Here is a 19708-nt window from a genome sequence, read left to right on the forward strand (position 1 = left end):
CCGGGGCTGACCCCTTTGGGCATTCGGGGGTGGGGGGTGTCAGAGGCCGGCCGGGCTGGGCCCCCGGGGCTGGCAGGTCCAGGAGGGAAGCTCTGGGCACCTGGTCCCGTCGTGGTTAAGATGACCAGCGAGCACAGTCTACCACCCGCCCAGGACCCACTGTGCCTGCACCCACAGCACCCTCTCTGGCCCGGGGCAGTGGGTCCTGGGCGAAGCCAGGCCTGGGCTCTGAGATGCTCTTGCCTCCGCCAACATTTTTCTTTTCTTAAAAAAAAAAAAAAAAAAATATATATATATATATATATATATATATATATATATATAGTATATATATATATACAAATACAAATATATATATTTGTATTGATTTCAGAGAGGAAGGGGGAGAGAGAGGAATCGATGATGAGAGAGAATCACGGATCTGCTGCCTCCTGCACGCCCGGCACTGGGGATCGAGCCACTCCAGCACGTGCCCTGACCGGGGATTGAACTTTGACCTCCTGGTGTATAGGTTGATGCTCAACCAACATTTTTCTTGAGAGCGGGAAGGGCATTTGGTTGTTTCCGATATGACCGATATTTAATGGGACACACGCACGCACACAGGCACACACACACGCGCACACACACGTACACGCATGACATTCTGGCCACAAGACCCGGGCGGCGCGGACAGACTCCTGCCCCGAGGCCGCCTGACGCGGGCGTGGCTGTCCGGGCAGCGCCACTTCTGCGTGTTCGCCGTGAGCTTCCCCGGCCAGGAGGCCCTCACCACCATCTACAACACGATCCTGTCCCAGCACCTGGTCTATCGCTCGGCCCCCATGGTGGTGCAGCGGATGAGCGGGCAGCTGGTGGCCTCGGCGCTGGGTAAGCCGGCCGCCTCCCCCGGCGCCGGGAAAACCGCCGCTTTGGGGGGGCTGGGGCCGCTCTGTCCTCCCTGGGGAATGTCTCGTGTAGACTTTCCGATCGATGTCTTAAAGGACGCCGTTTCCACGGGAGACGGGTGTGTGTGTGTGGGGGGGTGGGGGGTCAGGGTACAGAATGACATGTACAGACTCCCGCCCCCGGCCCCGGGCATCGGCTTCGGGAACACTCCCCGGGCCTGCCCTTCCTGAGCCGCAGCGAGTGCCCTCCTCCCACAGCCCTGCACCAGAAGGTCTCGGCCACGTTCCTCCCCACGGCCATCAAGTTCCACTACACCTTCAACCTCAGGGACCTCTCCAATATCTTCCAGGTACCGCCCCGCGCCTGCGGCCCTCCGGCACGGCCCAGGCCGGTCCCCGCGGCCTGAGGCTCCCGATGTGCTTCCCCAAGAGGCCGCTCCGGCCCTTTCTCACTGCCCCCCCCCCCCCCCCCCCCCGCTGGAGGAGGGAGCCCTGGGTCTTGTGAGCAACCCCCTCCACGCCTCTCCGGCCACCAGCACGCCCTCCAGCCCGGGGCGTGCATGGCCGTGGCAGTGGTGGCTTCCGTGGCCCCGGGAGGCGTGGCCCCAGCTGCTGAGTGGCGGCCCCGGTGTCGGTCCCCGTCATCACGCCGACCTCCGGGGGGCGGGGCAGGGCCTCTTGTTCTCCACCACCGAGATCCTGAGGACGCCGCTGGACCTGGTCCGCCTCTGGCTGCACGAGGCCGAGCGCGTGTACGGCGACAAGATGGTGGACGGGAAGGACCAGGAGGCGCTGCGCCGCGTCACCATCGCGTCCACCAAGAAGTTCTTCGACGTGAGTCCCGCCGCTGTCCCTCCGGGAGCCCGCACGTGGGGGTGCGTCTGAGCGGGAAGACGTAGGGGGACCTCCCTCGGTCCCCTCGGGGAGGAGAACGGCCCGTCTGGGTCCAGCTGCTCTGCTGGGGGCCTGGGGCCCTGGGGGACCAGCTTGTCCCCATTTCCCACGGGAACTCCCCCCAGCTGTCCGCAGGGTGTCTGAAACACGTGTGGGCCCCTGGCCTCCTGGGGCCCCGGCTGCCGTGCCCACGGCTTGCCCGTGGTGTGCCTGTAGCCTGTCCATGACATGCCCACGACGTGTCTGTGGCGTGTCCATGGCGTGCCCATGACATGTCCGGGGAGGCAAACGACAGGAGCGCCGTGACTCTCACCTGCAGGAACTCGGCGATGAGCTGCTGTTTGCCAAACCGAATATCTTCAGCCACTTTGCTCAAGGGATCGGCGACCCCAAGTACCTGCCCGTGACGGACATGGCCATGCTGAACAAGCTGCTGGTGGACGTGCTGGACAGCTACAACGAGGTCAACGCGGTCATGAACCTGGTGAGCCGGGCCAGCCGAGGGCGGACACCTTGCCGGCGCCCCGGGGCCGGCCGTTCCTGGCGGGCCCGGAGACGGGGGTGGGCGCGGGGGCGGAGGGTCACGGAGGAGGTTCTGTGATTGGAGGGCGGGTCCCCGCGGGGCGAGGGGCTGAGGGTGCCTGCCCCCCGCCCCCCGCAGGTGCTGTTTGAGGCCGCGGTGGCGCACATCTGCCGGATCAACCGCATCCTGGAGTCGCCGCGGGGGAACGCGCTGCTGGTGGGCGTGGGCGGCAGCGGCAAGCAGAGCCTCTCGCGCCTGGCGGCCTACATCAGCTCGCTGGACGTCTTCCAGATCACCCTCAAGAAGGGCTACGGCATCCCCGACCTCAAGGTGCGGGGGGACTCCCGCGGGGCTGCGGCCCGGGGCCCGCCGGGTCCGGACTGTCCTCACCCGCCCCGCCCGCCCTGCCCCGCGCAGATGGACCTGAGCGCCCAGTACATCAAGGCGGCGGTGAAGAACGTGCCCTCCGTGTTCCTGATGACGGACTCGCAGGTGGCCGAGGAGCAGTTCCTGGTGCTCATCAACGACCTGCTGGCCTCGGGCGAGGTCCCTGGGCTGTTCGCCGACGACGAAGTGGAGAACATCATCTCGTCCATGCGGCCGCAGGTCAAGTCGCTCGGCCTGACCGACACCCGCGAGCAGTGCTGGAAGTTCTTCATCGAGAAGGTCCGCCGGCAGCTCAAGGTGCGCTGCTCGGCTCGGGCTCCGGCTCCGGCTCCGGCTCCGGCTCCGAGGCCCGGCCTGGGGGCTCCCGATGTCGGTCTGGGTGCGGGGGGCCCATTCCCTCCCGGGACAGAGCAGAAGGGGCTGCCTGGGGGATGGGAGAGGGCTGTTAGAGGCATCTCGTGGCCCAGACACGTGTAACACACACACACACACACACACACACACGGAGCAGGTTTTAGTAGTTCAGTACACCTGGCCCTTCGGCCACCTGCTTAGGGGAAGTGGGCTGACCTAGCCAGGCTCCCCTGAGACAACGTTCCCAGACTGGGGTCCCCGGGGGTCCCCGCTTACCTGGGGCACAGCCACAGCCCTCGGGCTAAAGGAGTGTGGCCCTTCCAGCGTGGCCGCCCCTTCACCGCCGGCCCCTCGTCCACACTTTTCCGTCCGCCTTTGTGAGCGTCTCTTGAGGGGGGCCCTGCTCCCCGGCACCGCTGGGGGGCCGTGACCTCGGCTGAGCCCTGTTCGCTGGGGGCAGGGCCCCCCGTGCAGCCCGGAGGCGGGAGGGCTGCCCGGCCTCAGAGCTGAGCCTCCGGCGGCCCCGCCCGCAGGTGATCCTGTGCTTCTCCCCCGTGGGCTCCGTCCTGCGGGTCCGGGCCAGGAAGTTCCCCGCCGTGGTCAACTGCACGGCCATCGACTGGTTCCATGAGTGGCCGGAGGACGCCCTGGTGTCGGTCAGCGCCCGCTTCCTGGAGGAGACGGAGGGCATTTTGGTGAGCCGGTGCCGGCGGCCGTCACGGGGACGGGGTCTCGGGCCCTCCGCCTCCGGGGCCGGCTTAGGGTGAGGCAGGCGAGGCGCTCGCCTTGGGCACAGCACCTAGAGGGCGCCAGAAACCTCTGCGACCCGGTCATTTTAACGCGACTTTTTTGAAAATCAGCATAAATGCTGAAAAGTTCACAGGGAACAAAATCGTACACCAAGGGGAGGGGGCTGCTGTTGGTGGGCTCCGGGTCCCGCATCTCCCATGGCCTTTGTCAGGGCCCCGGCCCGCGTGGCCATGCCCACCGGGCAGCCCAGGAGGTGGACACGGCCGGGCCACCCGCACGACCCCGCAGAGCGGCTGGTAGGGCCAGTGTCTGCCGTGGGTGGCGCGGGCACAGGCCGGGGGCGTGCCCGGCGGGCCCGGGTGACGGCGTCTCGCCCGCAGCCAGAGGTCAAGGCCTCCATCAGCCTGTTCATGGCCTACGTGCACACGACGGTCAACGACATGTCCAAGGTGTACCTGGCCATGGAGCGGCGCTACAACTACACCACGCCCAAGACCTTCCTGGAGCAGATCAAGCTCTACCAGAACCTGCTGGCCAAGAAGCGGGCCGAGCTGGTGGCCAAGATCGAGCGGCTGGAGAACGGGCTCATGAAGCTGCAGAGCACGGCCTCGCAGGTCCGCGGGGGGCGGGGGGGCAGCGGGGACCGGGTGGGCGGCCCAGCCCCGGGACAGCGCGGCCCCTGTGGTAGGAATGGACTCCCCCACCCCCTCACTTGCTGTTCTTGCCCGGCACACCCGCCTGCCTGGCCGCCTGGGCCCCGGCATGCCTGCTCCCCAGGGCGGTCTCCGTCCCTGGCTTCCGGCTTCCTCTCACCGTGGCCCCCGCCTCTCCAGACTCCCACCCACCTGGACTGTCCAACCCGAGCGGCGGGAATGTAGCTTGCACTTGTGACCCTGTGTACACAGTCGGTGCTCAATAAAATGCGTGCCTCTGAGATGCCGAAAAGGTGCATTGAAATGAAATGAAAAGGCGCGGAGGGCGGCCTGCGTCTGAGCTGCGTCCCTGTGCCGCCTCCTCCCCAGGTGGACGACCTGAAGGCCAAGCTGGCCATCCAGGAGGCTGAGCTGGTGCAGAAGAACGAGAACGCGGACAAGCTGATCCACGTGGTGGGTGTGGAGACGGAGAAGGTCAGCAAGGAGAAGGCCATTGCCGATGAGGAGGAGATCAAGGTGGAGGTCATCAACAAGGTGGGTGGCGGCCGGCGGCAGGCCTCCCCTGCGAGGTCCCCGCAAAGGCAGAGTGGGGCCGGTGCAGCGGGACCCCCTCCCCCCGGGCTCAGCGGAGGACGGCGCTGAAGAGCAATGCGTTCCTGAGGCCACGCCACTCGAGGCCACGGCGCAGCCCCTCAGGAGCCCGTGAGAAACAGGCTCCCTGGCCCCAGGCCGGGGTCCCTGTGCACGGGCAGGTCAGGGAGGCTCGCCTGGAGCCCCAGGCCCTGTGCCACGGGGGTGGGGGTGGGGTGCTGACATCCTTGTCACTGCTGGTTTGGTTTCTGGTCTCCCGTCCCAGCTGGTTCTGGCATCGTCACGTGTCTGCACGAGGGCTTGAGTTAAGGGGTCCCTGAGTCCCAGCTGGTGTTTGGTTAGTTTTTGGGTTAGGGTTAGGTTTAGGGTTAGGGTTAGGGTTATGGCTCTGCCCAGGATTGGGTTTGGGTTAGTGCTAGGGCTAGGGTTAGAGTTAGGGATAGGGTTTGTGCTAGGGTTAGGGTTGGGGTTTGGGTTTATGGCTCTGCCTAGGACAGGGTTAGGGTTAGGGTTAGGGATAAGGTTAGGGTTAGGGTTGGGGTTTGGGTTTATGGCTCTGCCTAGGACAGGGTTAGGGTTAGGGATAAGGTTAGGGTTAGGGTTGGGTTAGGGCTGGTCAGGGCAGACCTCGCAGTGACACACTGCTACTCTCCATGCCCTGGCTGGGCGGCGAGGGGGGCTGGCTGGGCGGCGTGGGGGGCTGCCTGTTCCTCCATCTCCCCACCATGTCTCTTCCCCCGCTGATGCCGTTCTTTATTTTTTTTAATCTATTTTATTGGTTGTAGAGAGGAAGGGGGAGAGAGAGCGCGATGGAAATCAATGAGAGTCATTGATCGGCTGCCTCCTTACAGCTCTCACACGAGATGGAGCCCACAAGCTGGGCATGTGCCCTGACTGGGACCTGAACTGTGACCTCCTGGTTCATAGGTCGATGTTCAGCCACTCAGCCAGGCTGGCCTGGTGCGTGCGCTGTTTCTTATGGACAGACACGGAGCATCCGCGGGACTGCCTGCACCTCACGCTCTGAGGGACTCTTTCTGACTCAAAGATAAATGATGTATACGTGAATGAGTGTGTGTGTGTGTTGTGTGTGTGTGTTGAATGAATGAGTACAGGTGAGAAGGAATGAATGATGCGTGCAGACGGAACAAACTCTTCCTCTCCGGAGGGAGAATGCGCTGAACCTCTGACGTTTTCCCGGACACATGAAGGCTTCCTCCAGGGGGTCTGCTGGCCCCAGGTTCCCTCATGGCCGGGGAGCCGGAGCCCACGGCAGAATGGCTCTGTCCCGAGCCCGCGTCTGCCTGGCAGGCTCGCCGAGGCCTGAGCACTGAGGGGCCAGGACCACGGAGGCCGAGGAGCAGGCCGGGCCCATTCGGTGACCGCCCCGGCCCCAGCGCCCCCCACGCCGCCCAGCAGCCCCCCACGCCGCCCAGCAGCCCCCCTCGCCGCCCAGCCAGCCCCCCACGCCGCCCAGCAGCCCCCCACGCCGCCCAGCCGGCCCCCCACGCCGCCCAGCCGGCCCCCCACGCCGCCCAGCCGGCCCCCCTCGCCGCCCAGCCAGCCCCCCACGCTGCCCAGCCGGCCCCCCTCGCTGCCCAGCCGGCCCCCCTCGCCGCCCAGCAGCCCCCACGCCGCCCAGCCGGCCCCCCCCTCGCCGCCCAGCAGCCCCCACGCCGCCCAGCCGGCCCCCCCCACGCCGCCCAGCCGGCCCCCCACGCCGCCCAGCAGCCCCCCACGCCGCCCAGCCAGCCCCCCACGCCGCCCAGCAGCCCCCCACGCCGCCCAGCCAGCCCCCCACGCCGCCCAGCAGCCCCCCACGCCGCCCAGCCGGCCCCCCACGCCACCCTGTCCTCTCTGCTCCCTTCCAGAACGTCACCGAGAAGCAGAAGGCGTGCGAGACGGACCTGGCCAAGGCGGAGCCGGCCCTGCTGGCCGCGCAGGAGGCTCTGGACACGCTGAACAAGGTGAGAGGAGGGGGAGGGGCGGGGCCCGGCTGGGGGGGCAGGGGGAGGGCCGTGGCCGTGGTCAGCATCACGTCTGCCATGCCTGCCGCTTGCAGAACAACCTGACGGAGCTGAAGTCCTTCGGGTCCCCGCCAGACGCCGTGGTCAACGTCACGGCCGCCGTGATGATCCTGACAGCCCCCGGGGGCAAGATCCCCAAGGACAAGAGCTGGAAGGCGGCCAAGATCATGATGGGCAAGGTGGACGCCTTCCTGGACGCCCTCAAGAAGTTCGACAAGGAGCACATCCCCGAGGCCTGCCTCAAGGCCTTCAAGTGAGCCTCCTGGGGCGCGGCCCTGGGCCTGTGGGAGCCCCGTCCCCCGGGACCTCCTCCCGCTCGCCAGGGACGGCCGGGCCCGGGCTGCAGGGCCAGGGGGCAGCCTGGGCACACTGGCTGCCCTGTCAGGATGGACACACTCAGCTGCTGGCAGTGCTGCTGGGGGGGGAGTCGTTGGAGGGGTGAAGGGGGCCTCCCGGTCTTACCCATCATCCCATGCAGCCCTCACGAGGCCTCCACCTGTGAGCACCCCAGGCCCCGTCATGTCTCATGTGGCTGCTGGGGGGCCCTGGGTCCGCTGGGCCCTGGCTGAGGAGCCACCACAGGACCCTGGTGACCCCAGGCCAGGCCAGCGGTGTGACAGCACCCCCAAACCACTACCCTAGGCCCCTCCCACTGGGAAGCTTACGCCGGAGGCCAGCACCCTGCGGCTCACATGTCCTTGGGTAACCATTAAGATACACACACAAAAAAGGTTTTTTAAAATATATTTTTATTTAAATATATTTTTTAATATATTTTTATTTAAAATTTATTTTAGAGAGGAAGGGAGAGGAAGAGAGAGATAGGAACATCAATGATGAGAGAGAATCATTGGTTGGCTGCCTCCTGCACGCCCCCTACTGGGGATCAGCCTGAAACTCAGGCATGTGTCCTTCGCCAGAATCGAACCTGGCACCCTTCAGTCCACAGGCAGACGCTCTATCCACTGAGGCACACTGGCCAGGGCTACAAAACTGTTTTTAACTCGGCTCCCCTGTAGCCCTGTGTCAGCGGGGCGCAGGGGGGGCGGCGGGGCCACACCGCGGAGCCCAGGCCAGTGCCCACTCCCTCTCCAGGCCCTACCAGGGCAACCCGACCTTCGACCCCGAGTTCATCCGCTCCAAGTCCACGGCGGCCGCGGGGCTGTGCTCCTGGTGCATCAATATCGTGCGCTTCTACGAGGTGTACTGCGACGTGGCGCCCAAGCGGCAGGCGCTGGAGGAGGCCAACGCCGAGCTGGCGGAGGCCCAGGACAAGCTGTCGAGGATCAAGAACAAGATCGCCGTGAGCACCCACGCCCCCTCCATCCACCTGGAGCCCTCCCTTCCCCTCCGCCCACCCCGGGGCCCCCTCCGCCCACCCCGGGGCCCCCCTCCGCCCACCCCGGGGCCCCCCTTCCGCCAACCCCCGGGGCCCCCCCTCCGCCCACCCCGGGGCCCCCCCTCCGCCCACCCCGGGCCCCCCTCCGCCCACCCCGGGGCCCCCCCTCCGCCCACCCCGGGGCCCCCCTCCGCCCACCCCCGGGGCCCCCCCTCCGCCCACCCCCGGGGCCCCCCCTCCGCCCACCCCGGGGCCCCCCCTCCGCCCACCCCGGGGCCCCCCTCCGCCCACCCCGGGCCCCCCTCCGCCCACCCCGGGGCCCCCTCCCGCCCACCCCGGGGCCCCCCTCCCGCCCACCCCGGGGCCCCCCTCCGCCCACCCGGGGCCCCCTCCGCCCACCCCGGGGCCCCCCTCCGCCCACCCCGGGGCCCCCCTCCGCCCACCCCGGGGCCCTCCCTCCGCCCACCCCGGGGCCCCCCTCCGCCCACCCCGGGGCCCCCCCTCCGCCCACCCCGGGGCCCCCCCTCCGCCCACCCCGGGGCCCCCCCTCCGCCCACCCCGGGGCCCTCCCTCCGCCCACATTGGGGCCTCCCGCTCTCACCCAGGAACTCAACGCCAATCTGAGCAACCTGACGTCGGCGTTTGAGAAAGCCACGGCTGAGAAGATCAAGTGCCAGCAGGAGGCTGATGCCACCAACAGGGTCATCTCGCTGGCCAACAGGTACCTCTCCCCAAACCCCAGCCCTGTTCCCTGGAGGGGAGCCGCAGCGTCCCACCAGCCAGAGCGCGGGCCGGGGTGTCCAGGGGCAGCCCCTGCACGTGGGGAGGCCGGGGCCCTGGTGTGCTCCCCGAAGCACTTACCCCCAGCACCCCCAAAGCATGGTCCCCCGGAACGCTGAGCCAGGTACAGATGCGCGAGGCGGGGGTCACGCACGGGGGGGGGGGGGTGCCCTGCCTCGCTCCTCTCCTGCGGACGGCGTTCCCCAGACACGCTCCCTCCTAACCCCGGCCCGGCACCCCCTGACCCCAGCCCGGTAACCCCTGACCCCAGCCCGGTAACCCCTGACCCCGGCCCGGTAACCCCTGACCCCGGCCCGGTGCGCAGGCTGGTGGGCGGCCTGGCCTCGGAGAACGTGCGCTGGGCGGAGTCGGTGCGGAACTTCCGGTTGCAGGGAGTCACGCTGTGCGGGGATGTGCTGCTCATCTCGGCCTTCGTCTCCTACGTGGGCTACTTCACCAAGAAGTACCGCACCGAGCTGATGGAGAAGTTCTGGGTGCCCTACATCAACAAGCTGAAGGTGGGTCCGCGCCCGGGAACCCGGGGTGCCCACAGGGCAGGCAGCCCCCGCCGCCCTCCGACCCCGTGACCGAGGCCGCCCCTCCCCCCGGCAGGTGCCCATCCCCATCACGGAGGGCCTGGACCCCCTGAGCCTGCTGACGGACGACGCGGACGTGGCCACGTGGAACAACCAGGGGCTGCCCAGCGACCGCATGTCCACGGAGAACGCCACCATCCTGTGCAACACGGAGCGCTGGCCCCTCATCGTGGACGCCCAGCTGCAGGGCATCAAGTGGATCAAGAACAAGTTCGGCAGCGAGCTCAAGGCCATCCGCCTGGGCCAGAAGAGGTGCCCGCCGCTCCGGGGGGGGGGAGGGGGGGAGTCCGCCTGGGCCAGAAGGGGTGCCCGCCGCTCCGGGGGGGGGAAGGGGGGAGTCCGCCTGGGCCAGAAGGGGTGCCCGCCGCTCCGGGGGGGGGGGGGGGAGTCCGCCTGGGCCAGAAGGGGTGCCCGCCGCTCCGGGGGGGGGGGGAGTCCGCCTGGGCCAGAAGGGGTGCCCGCCGCTCCGGGGGGGGGGGAGGGGGGGAGTCCGCCTGGGCCAGAAGGGGTGCCCGCCGCTCCGGGGGGGGGGGGGGGGACGGTGCGGCCGTGCTGCCGGCTCCTTGGCCGCGCCTGGTGCCTCCGGGCCGGTGCCATCCCGGCCTGCACTCGGCCGGCTGTGCCCGCAGCTACCTGGACATCATCGAGCAGGCCATCTCCACGGGGGACACGCTGCTCATCGAGAACATCGGCGAGACTGTGGACCCCGTGCTGGACCCGCTCCTCGGCAGGAACACGATTAAAAAGGGAAAGTGAGTTTGGGGGCCCCCCCGCCGTCTGACCCCCGTGAGCCCCTCTGTGTGCGGGGACAGTGCAGGGGACTCCAGGCCGGCAGCAAGGGTTCCCCCCAAACCGCCAGGCGTGGGGGCTCCCCGCTCTGAGGGGAGTCGGGAACAAACCCATTTTGCCCACAGCGGCCTGCGGGGGGGGTGGGGGGGGCTCACTGCCACGTGGGCCCGTTCCCATGCGTTTTGCGAATCCGAAACCTACTTGACTTTAGAAGTTCAGGTGAGGTTCGGTCCGGACACGGTCACGTGAACATGGCCAGTTCTTTGGGCATTGAGTACACCCCCTGTCACGTGGCCGCCGCCTCCACCTGCTCCTGGACCGTTTCTGCGGCCCAGGGGAAGCCCGCCCCCTCGGGCCCGGCCTCTGTGGGGGCCTGGAGGGGGTGCCGCCGCCCAGGGCAGGCACGAGGCCCCCAAATGTCAGCTCACCAGAGCGCGGGAGCCGAGCTGGGAGCCCACGAGAAGCGGCCCCCACGGAGGGCTGGCCGGCGGGGCCCCAGAGCTCCCCGAAGGCGCCAGCTCCAGGCCGGACGCGGGTGTCCCCCCGATGCCAGGGCCATGGGGTGCGGCTCGAGGGTCTGACCTGTTGCGTGAACGCCGCCGAGACGATCAGAACAACCACCAGGGACAGAGCGGGGAGGACGGGAGGCCGAGTGGGGAAGGCACAGTCAGTCCCGGGCCCCGCGGCGGGACCAGGCGGCAGCCGGCTGGGGTCGGCCGCTGGGCTAGGGAGGCACCACCCCCGGGAGCCCCTGACCCCGCCCGCGGCCCCAGGTACATCAAGATCGGCGACAAGGAGGTGGAGTACCACCCGCAGTTCCGCCTCATCCTGCACACCAAGTACTTCAACCCGCACTACAAGCCCGAGATGCAGGCCCAGTGCACCCTCATCAACTTCCTGGTCACCCGCGACGGCCTGGAGGACCAGCTGCTGGCCGCCGTGGTGGCCAAGGAGCGCCCGGACCTGGAGCAGCTGAAGGTGCAGCGGCGTCGGGCACGGGCGGCCGGGCAGCTGGAGGAGGGACGCGCCTCCTCTCCACCCACCCCCACCTGGAGGCTCCCTGGCTATGGGACCCCCCCACACCCCCTCTCCCGGCTGCGGCTCCTGTAACTCCATCAAAGACAGAGTCACAGGGGTGTCCCATGGCCGACAGTGCCACCGCTGCCCCGCGGGCCTGGCCTGGCCGCCTGCCCATGTGCCCGCCACGCCCTGATGCTGCGCTGGCCACACACAGGGCTCAGAGGGGACCCAGGCCCCCGGCTCCCACGGCTCCCACGGTCCCACATGGCGGCCGATGACCCGCAGCCGCAGGTCCCCGGCTTCTGTTCAGCCCCCCCCCCCCCCTTCCTCTCGTCCCAGCCCCGGGCCCCGGCTTGCATGGCCCTGGCCTCGCCTCGGAGCCCAGGGCTGGGCGGGGTGGTGGGACCATGCCCACGGCCCCTTCCCTGCCCGGCCCTGCCCTCCCGCAGGCGAACCTCACCAAGTCCCAGAACGAGTTCAAGATCGTCCTCAAGGAGCTGGAGGACTCGCTGCTGGCCCGCCTGTCGGCCGCCTCGGGCAACTTCCTGGGGGACACGGCGCTGGTGGAGAACCTGGAGACCACCAAGCACACGGCCAGCGAGATCGAGGAGAAGGTGAGCCGGGCCGGCCGGGCCCTCAGCACCCCGCCAGCACCCCGCCGTCGGCCGGGAGCCCCCAGGACGGCTCCCGAGGGAGCCGGGGCTCCGGGCAGGGCCCCCTGCACCGCGCCGTCCCCCCACGAGCTCACCCGGGCCCCCCGTCTGGCTTCAGGTGCAAGAGGCCAAAATCACCGAGGTGAAGATCAACGAGGCGCGCGAGAACTACCGGCCGGCGGCGGAGCGGGCGTCCCTGCTCTACTTCATCCTCAACGACCTCAACAAGATCAACCCCATCTACCAGTTCTCCCTCAAGGTGCGGCGGGGCCCGGTGCCCGGGCGGCGCGGGCGGGCAGAGAGCTCACGGCCCCCCCCCCCCCCCAGGCCTTCAACGTGGTCTTCGAGAAGGCCATCCAGCGGACGGCGCCCGCCGACGAGGTGCGCCAGCGCGTGGTGAACCTGACGGACGAGATCACCTACTCCGTCTACGTGTACACGGCCCGCGGGCTCTTCGAGCGCGACAAGCTCATCTTCCTGGCCCAAGTCACCTTCCAGGTGCGGCGCAGGCGGCGGGTCCCTTCGGGGCGAGGAGGCCGGTCTGGGCGTTTTCACCGGTTACTCTTGTTCTGTCTTTTATCTGATTTTTTTTTTTTTTTTTTTAGAATGTAAAAATAAAGCCATTACCAGGTTGTAGGTACAAAATAGCCAGCCGTTGTTTCACCACAATTAAAGGACCGCTGGCTCAGTGGTTAAGCCCTGCCACGGACCAGATCCCGGTCCCTTCCAGGTCAGGGCCCAGGCCCAGGTGCAGACTCGAGCCCTCCCTCTTCCTGCCTCTCTGAAACCAATCAAATAGGTTTATAAATAAATAAAGATTAAAACATGGTGAAGACCAAGTTCTCTGACCCGAGGGGCAGGGCAGCACGGCTCCTCACACCTCCTGCCCGTGGCGGCCGAGCAGGGCCCGCCCGTGGCACTGAGCGGCGCCCGCCCGCAGGTCCTGTCCATGAAGAAGGAGCTGAACCCGGTGGAGCTGGACTTCCTCCTGCGGTTCCCGTTCAAGGCCGGGCTGGTGTCGCCCGTGGACTTCCTGCAGAACCAGGGCTGGGGCGGCATCAAGGTGAGACATGGACATGAGCATGGTGCTCGGTGTTCCCTGGCCCCTGCCCGTGGCCCCGCACACCGCCAGCCTGGCCCCGGCCGCCTGGGTGTGTCCCGCCCCCAGTTTCCAGGCCCCTCCTCACCCTCAGACCCTGAGGCCCTGGGAGCCACTCAGGCCCCACCCCTGAGGTGAGACGGGAGCCCCTCGTCCAGAGCCCGCTGAGAAGCAGGCGGGTGGGCGGCGCGGGGACGGAGCAGGGCCGTCTGTCCGCAGGCCCTCTCGGACATGGACGAGTTCAAGAACCTGGACAACGACATCGAGGGCTCGGCCAAGCGCTGGAAGAAGCTGGTGGAGTCAGAGGCGCCCGAGAAGGAGATCTTCCCCAAGGAGTGGAAGAACAAGTCCTCGCTGCAGAAGCTGTGCATGGTGCGCTGCATGCGGCCCGACCGCATGACCTACGCCGTCCGGTGAGCGCGGGGGGGCCTGTGCCGGGGGCCCGCCTATCGGCGGGTCTGCGAGGTGGCGGGCGGGCGGGCAGGACCCTGGGCCTCGGCGCACCTGGGCCTCTCCCTGCTCTCCCCGTGGGCCTGCCATTTCTGGGGCGAGGGAGCCGGGGCGCCCAGAGCAGACACAGCCAGGGGGCGAGCGCCCACCACCCCCGCCCGAGGGCCGCGGGCGCCTCTCCTTGAGCTGCTGCCGCTGCCACCCCCGCAGGAACTTCGTGGAGGAGAAGATGGGCAGCAAGTTCGTGGAGGGCCGCAGCATCGAGTTCTCCAAGTCCTACGAGGAGAGCAGCCCCTCCACCCCCATCTTCTTCATCCTCTCCCCGGGCGTCGACCCCCTCAAGGACGTGGAGACCCTGGGTGAGTCACCGAGGCACGGAGGAAACCAGGGGGTGACCCTGCCACCGCCGGAGGGTTATTCCGCGTCAGAAACACGGACGGCAGCGCCGGAATGTGAGACCGGGGGGCTGCCGTGGAGGCAGTGTGCGCTCCCTCAGGGAGATGCACACAGAACTACTCGTGGCCCACAGGCCTACCCGTGGCCCACAGAACTACACGTGACCCACAGGCCTACACATTGCCCACAGGCCTACACGTGGCCCACAGAACTACACATAACATACAGACCTACATGTGGCCCACAGGCCTACACGTGGCCCACAGGCCTACCTGTGGCCCAGCAACTCCACGCCGGGCACAGACCCCGAAGGAACGGAGTCGGTGTTGAGACGAGCGCTCTGCACAGGCGCTCACTCCCTCCCCCGTGGCTGCCCCCGGGGCGAAGCAGATGGCGGGGTGGTGCTCCCAGGGTTACTGCTCGGCCTGAATGGGGAGGGGAGCCGGCACCTCCCCCACGCGAACCTGGGGCACGGTGCGGCGGGAGCAGCCAGAGGCCCCTATCGCGTGACTCCTGTTCTCCGACACATCCACGCAGAGGGGGGCAGGGCTGCAGGGGTGAGGAGGGGCGTGACTGTCTAACAGGAGCTTTGCTCCTGGGCTGATGAGAATGTTCTGGAACCAGAGGGTGCACAGAGCAGTGCACGTGTTGGAGTCGCACACCTTAAGGTGCCGTGTCAAATGGTAACTTGTGTGACGTGAGTTTACGGTGATAAAGACGAGCGGGGAGCAGGCAGAGCTCCTGGCTGTGGGTCCCAGAGCGCCCCCCGAGTCTCTCCCGTCTCTCCTTCAGGGAAGAAGCTGGGGTTCACCCTCGACAACGGGAAGCTGCACAACGTGTCGCTGGGGCAGGGCCAGGAGGTGGTGGCCGAGGACACCCTGGACGTGGCCGCGGAGAGGGGCCACTGGGTCATTCTGCAGGTGCGGGCACCCCCCTCCCGGGGGCCTGACAGACAGCGGGTCGTGGGGTTCACGGCACAGGCAGCAGGAGGCACCCACACCGGGTTCAGCTCTGCCTGGCCAGGGGGCAGCGTGGGCCCTCAGTGGTGAGGGAGACAGGAGGCTGGGACCCCGAAGGAGGTCCTACTCAGAACACGAAACACGAGTGACAAAGTGCCTTCCTCCGCCTAGGAGGCCGCACGTCACGTCCTGGGTGAACCCCAGCTCACACCCCGAGTCCCAGCAGGCGCCCCCTCCCCCGTCCTGGGTCCTGCAGCCTCCCAGCCCCTCCTCATTCCGCCGCCCCACTGCCCCCGGTTGCCCGGCTCCCACGGACCCCAGAGAGGCTGACTCCACCCTCGGGGCCTGGCCTGGTCACTTTCCCTGTTGTTCACCTTCGGCCGAGGATGTTTTGTCCATTGACTTTTAGAGGGAGTGGGAGGGAGGGGGAGAGACAGAGAGAGAAACCTCGATGGAGAGCGAGAGACATCGGCCGGCTGCTCCGGTTCACGCCCCGACCAGGCTAGGGGTCGAGCCTGCAACCGAGGTGTGTGCCCTTGACCCTAATCAAACCAGCAACCCACAGTTTGAGGGCCGGTGCTCCAATCACTGAGCCAAACCGGCCGGGGCCGGCCCCGCGGCTGTCCTCGGGGGCCCCGGGCAGGAGGGTCTGTGGGCGCTCACCCGGTCTTGGCCGCAGAACATCCACCTGGTGGCCCGCTGGCTGAGCACCCTGGACAAGAAGCTGGAGCGCTACAGCGTGGGCAGCCACGAGGACTACCGCGTGTTCATCAGCGCCGAGCCCGCCCCCAGCCCCGAGTCCCACATCATCCCCCAGGGCATCCTGGAGAACGCCATCAAGATCACCAACGAGCCGCCCACGGGCATGCACGCCAACCTGCACAAGGCCCTGGGCCTCTTCACCCAGGTGGGCCTCCCCGTGCCCGCGCCAGCCCAGCCCGGCCACGCCGCCTGGGGCCCGAGCACGTGGTCGCTGGGTGCAGGGGCCAGACGTGAGCTCTGAGGATGCTCCCCCTGCTGCTCTCCCCCCCTCCACCGGCAACACATGCATCCACGCGTGTATGAACACACGTGTGCGCACGCTCGTGCACTCCTGCACACATGCACTCGCACACGCTCCTCCACAAGCACACGTGCACGCACAGAGATACGCTCATACACACCCCACACTGCAGTCACCGTATTCCTAAAAGGGCACCCTGACGCGGCGGTGCGCCACCTGCAGGACACCCTGGAGATGTGCACCAAGGAGATGGAGTTCAAGTGCATCCTGTTTGCCCTCTGCTACTTCCACGCCGTGGTGGCCGAGAGGCGCAAGTTCGGGGCCCAGGGCTGGAACCGGTCGTACCCCTTCAACAACGGGGACCTCACCATCTCCATCAACGTGTTGTACAACTACCTGGAGGCCAACGCCAAGGTAAGGGGCCTGGCGGCGGCTCGGCCCACCCTCCTCTTCTGGGTCGGAGGCACAGCTGGGCGGATCTGGCTCCAGGGTCGCCGCCAGCCCGCCCACCGAGGCAATGGCCGGTCCTCGGCCGCCGCCCGCAGGTGGCAGCCTCTGCTTGCGGTCACGCTCCACGGGGCCAGGTGTCCGGCACCCAAGCAGGGATCCCCCCAGAAACCCGCCCCTTTGGGCGGCCTGAGCCGGCGTGGGCAGGATGGAGCCGGAGCCAGGAGGAGCGGGAGGGAGGGGCGCTTCCTGGCGTTCCTACTGGAACCGAGTGTGTAGTCGGACACAGGCACAGATGAGGGAGCAAAACAAAGCGAGACGCCTCTGGAACGGCCTGGCCCCGCAGGCCCCGCAGGCCCGTCTGCAGACCTGGAGCCCCACGTGGCCTGAGGCGTGACCCCAGGGGGGACCGAGCCGGCAGGGAGTGGCCTGTCCCCCAGGAGCAGCCCAGTGGCCTGTGTAGAGACCCCCACGGCCCGGCCACCACCCACCTCGCTTGGCCGCTCCCAGGAGGCCTGGCGCTCACCCTGCACCTGCCACCCGGGCCCTGGAGGAGGCAGGGCCGTCCCCTCCTCACTCGCTCCAGCAGGAGCAGCGCTCGGCTGCGGGCAGGGGGAGACTGGGGCGGGCAGAGCCAGCATCGTCAGCAGGGTTCTGGTGCCAGGGACCTGGGGTGAAGCCCAGCTCTGCCTGGCGCTGGCTGACCCCCAGGTCTCCAAGCATTAGGGGCTCCCGAGGAAATGAGGAAAGGCGGGAGGTGCCCATTGTGAGAAGCTGTGCAGGCGGCGGGAGGCAGAAGGGAAGGGAAGAGAGAGGGAGAGGAGGCCGGAGAGGGGTAGGGGCGGGAGCCTCAGGTGAGGGCAGGGGCAGGTGAGCAGGGGTCCACTCCCCGGGGCTGCCTGTCCAGGGCTGACCTCTGATGACCTGTGATGTCAGACCCCCCTGTGGCCCTGGAGAGGATCCCCACCCTGGCCCAGGAAGCCCCCACAGGGCCGCCAGCCCAGCCAGCCGGAATGCTGTTTGCTGCTCGGTTCCCTGGGGAAGGCTGGAGGGCCCGGGCAGAGGTCACTTCCTGCAGCCCCACGTGGTGGCCTCACGGCTACAGACATTCTGGGGGGGGACCAGGGCGGCCACGTGACCTGAGACGGGATTGGGGGACGCGCACGGGAGACGGGGGGTTTTCCTGGCTGTCACTCCCTGGTGGGGGAGGAAGTGCCTGCTTGTCACGCAGACCCTCCCCCGCCTGCACAGACTGGACCCACGGTGCCCGCACGCCAGGCCGGTGGGGGAGGAGGGGGCAAGGGCAGGCGCCGGCCGAGCTCCGGGGAGGCACCGACAAGTGGCGGAGCTGATGACAGCGCGGCCCTGTCCCTCCAGTCCTCAGACACCACTAAGCCTCCAGGGAGGCCTGGCCGCAGGCATGCACATGCCGGGAATTCCTTCGGGAATTCCTTCGGGATTCCATGGCAGGTGTGGGTCACCGCCTCGCCCAGAGGGAAGGACTGTCCCAGGCTCCAGAGAGGGGCCCGGAGGTGGATGGGCAAATGTGTGGAATGCGGAAGCTGCCGCCAGCACACGCCCCAGGTGATGTTCACGGACACAAGAGGCCAAATGAGACCAATGCCAGCCGCTCTTGTTCTGGGACTTGACCTAACCCGGCGTGGCGAGCAGCCGCTTCAGGCAGGACGCATGGCTACCTACACGGACGCCTACCGCGCCCTCCGGAGGCCGGGCTCAGACACGCTGGTGCTGTGGGCACGGTGGTGGGCGATGCCCTGAGGCCCCCTACCCACGTGGCCCGGCGTGTGACGCCGCCAGCCCCCAGCGCAGTGCGCCCAGCGGGTCCAGAAGGAGCTGACATGCACCTTGGATTTCAAATGCTTGAAACAAAGGAAAAAAAGAATGTAAAACCAAAGCGTTTAAGCTGATGCTTTGGAATGAGCTTTTCACGTGGGGCTGCTAGGATCGGCACGTGGCTGTCAGTCACGACGCCGCGACACCCGTCGGACGGGGTGAGGGCACTGGGCACCAGCTCCCGCTGCTCCTGGTGGCACTGCTGAGATGGCAGCGTCTGGGATGGCAGCTGGCAGGCAGGCCCCTCGTCCCCATGGCTGGACTGCGGGACCCGGACAGCAGGACAAGCGTGTCCACCCCGAGCCCCGAGCCCAGGGGAGGGCGGGCGCCACTGGCTCTGAGCTGGCTGTGCCCCAGAGGCTGCTGGGAACGGAGCCCAGGCAGGATGCGCTGACGGCACCTGGGTGGGGCCCGAGGGACGGGCGCCGTGGCCACAGACACATGGGGCCACGAATCTACGCCCACCGGGCAGAGCGAAACCGCCCGGCTCCGTGGACGCCGCGCGTGGGCCACAGGAGGAGCGGGCGGGCGGGCAGCCCTCACACCGGCCTCACCCAGGTGCCCTGGGACGACCTGCGCTACCTGTTCGGGGAGATCATGTACGGCGGCCACATCACGGACGACTGGGACCGCCGGCTGTGCAAGACCTACCTGGTGGAGTACATCCGGGCCGAGATGCTGGAGGGCGAGATCCAGCTGGCCCCCGGCTTCCAGATCCCCCCCAACCTGGACTACAAGGTGAGGGGCGCCCCAGGGGGGCGGCAGGACTGAGCCAGGAGAGGGAACCAGATGGGGGACGGGGGGTGGGGAGACAAAGGGGGGTACCTGGGAGGGGGCTAGGGCAGCAGTGGGGGTGCGCAGAGGGCAGGGTGAGGGCAGAACATTCTGGTAAGAAGGTCCTTGCTGACCCCACCCCCACCCCGTCTCAGGGTTACCATGAATATATCAACGAGAACCTGCCCCCCGAGAGCCCCTACCTGTACGGCCTGCACCCCAATGCGGAGATCGGCTTCCTGACCGTCACCTCGGAGAAGCTGTTCCGCACGGTCCTAGAGATGCAGCCCAAAGAGGCGGAGACGGGCGCCGGCACCGGGGTGTCCCGCGAGGAGAAGGTGGGTGCCAGTGGCAGTGCAGGGCAGGGCCCGGAGCCTGGGCTCATGAAGCGCACCCCCATTGGCAGAGCCCCTCAGAACCTGTCACCAACCACACACACACACACCCCCGACCCTCGGTGACCCCCACGGGGGTGGATGTAGG

At 67.9% G+C, this 19708-nt stretch overlaps 1 protein-coding gene across 1 annotated transcript in view; it reads left to right on the forward strand.

The window, feature by feature from the left end:
• The window catches only part of DNAH17 (dynein axonemal heavy chain 17), a gene marked incomplete at both ends in the record, with an annotated part of 57829 nt that overhangs the window by 35710 nt on the left and 2411 nt on the right, over positions 1–19708 (forward strand). Inside the window, 28 exon segments of the mRNA XM_084862308.1 lie at positions 723–870; positions 1146–1237; positions 1560–1721; positions 2101–2265; positions 2443–2634; positions 2722–2988; positions 3579–3740; positions 4176–4409; positions 4818–4982; positions 6911–7006; positions 7102–7319; positions 8162–8369; positions 9011–9126; positions 9511–9703; positions 9798–10033; positions 10411–10533; positions 11344–11548; positions 12040–12204; positions 12362–12502; positions 12571–12741; positions 13184–13306; positions 13562–13755; positions 14003–14151; positions 14981–15108; positions 15827–16054; positions 16373–16564; positions 19010–19189; positions 19381–19563. Of these exon segments, the coding sequence (XP_084718434.1) occupies positions 723–870; positions 1146–1237; positions 1560–1721; positions 2101–2265; positions 2443–2634; positions 2722–2988; positions 3579–3740; positions 4176–4409; positions 4818–4982; positions 6911–7006; positions 7102–7319; positions 8162–8369; positions 9011–9126; positions 9511–9703; positions 9798–10033; positions 10411–10533; positions 11344–11548; positions 12040–12204; positions 12362–12502; positions 12571–12741; positions 13184–13306; positions 13562–13755; positions 14003–14151; positions 14981–15108; positions 15827–16054; positions 16373–16564; positions 19010–19189; positions 19381–19563 (4836 nt within the window).

The sequence above is a fragment of the Pipistrellus hanaki genome (assembly GCF_964339955.1).
Source record: "Pipistrellus hanaki genome assembly, chromosome: 16".
NCBI lineage: Eukaryota > Metazoa > Chordata > Mammalia > Chiroptera > Vespertilionidae > Pipistrellus > Pipistrellus hanaki.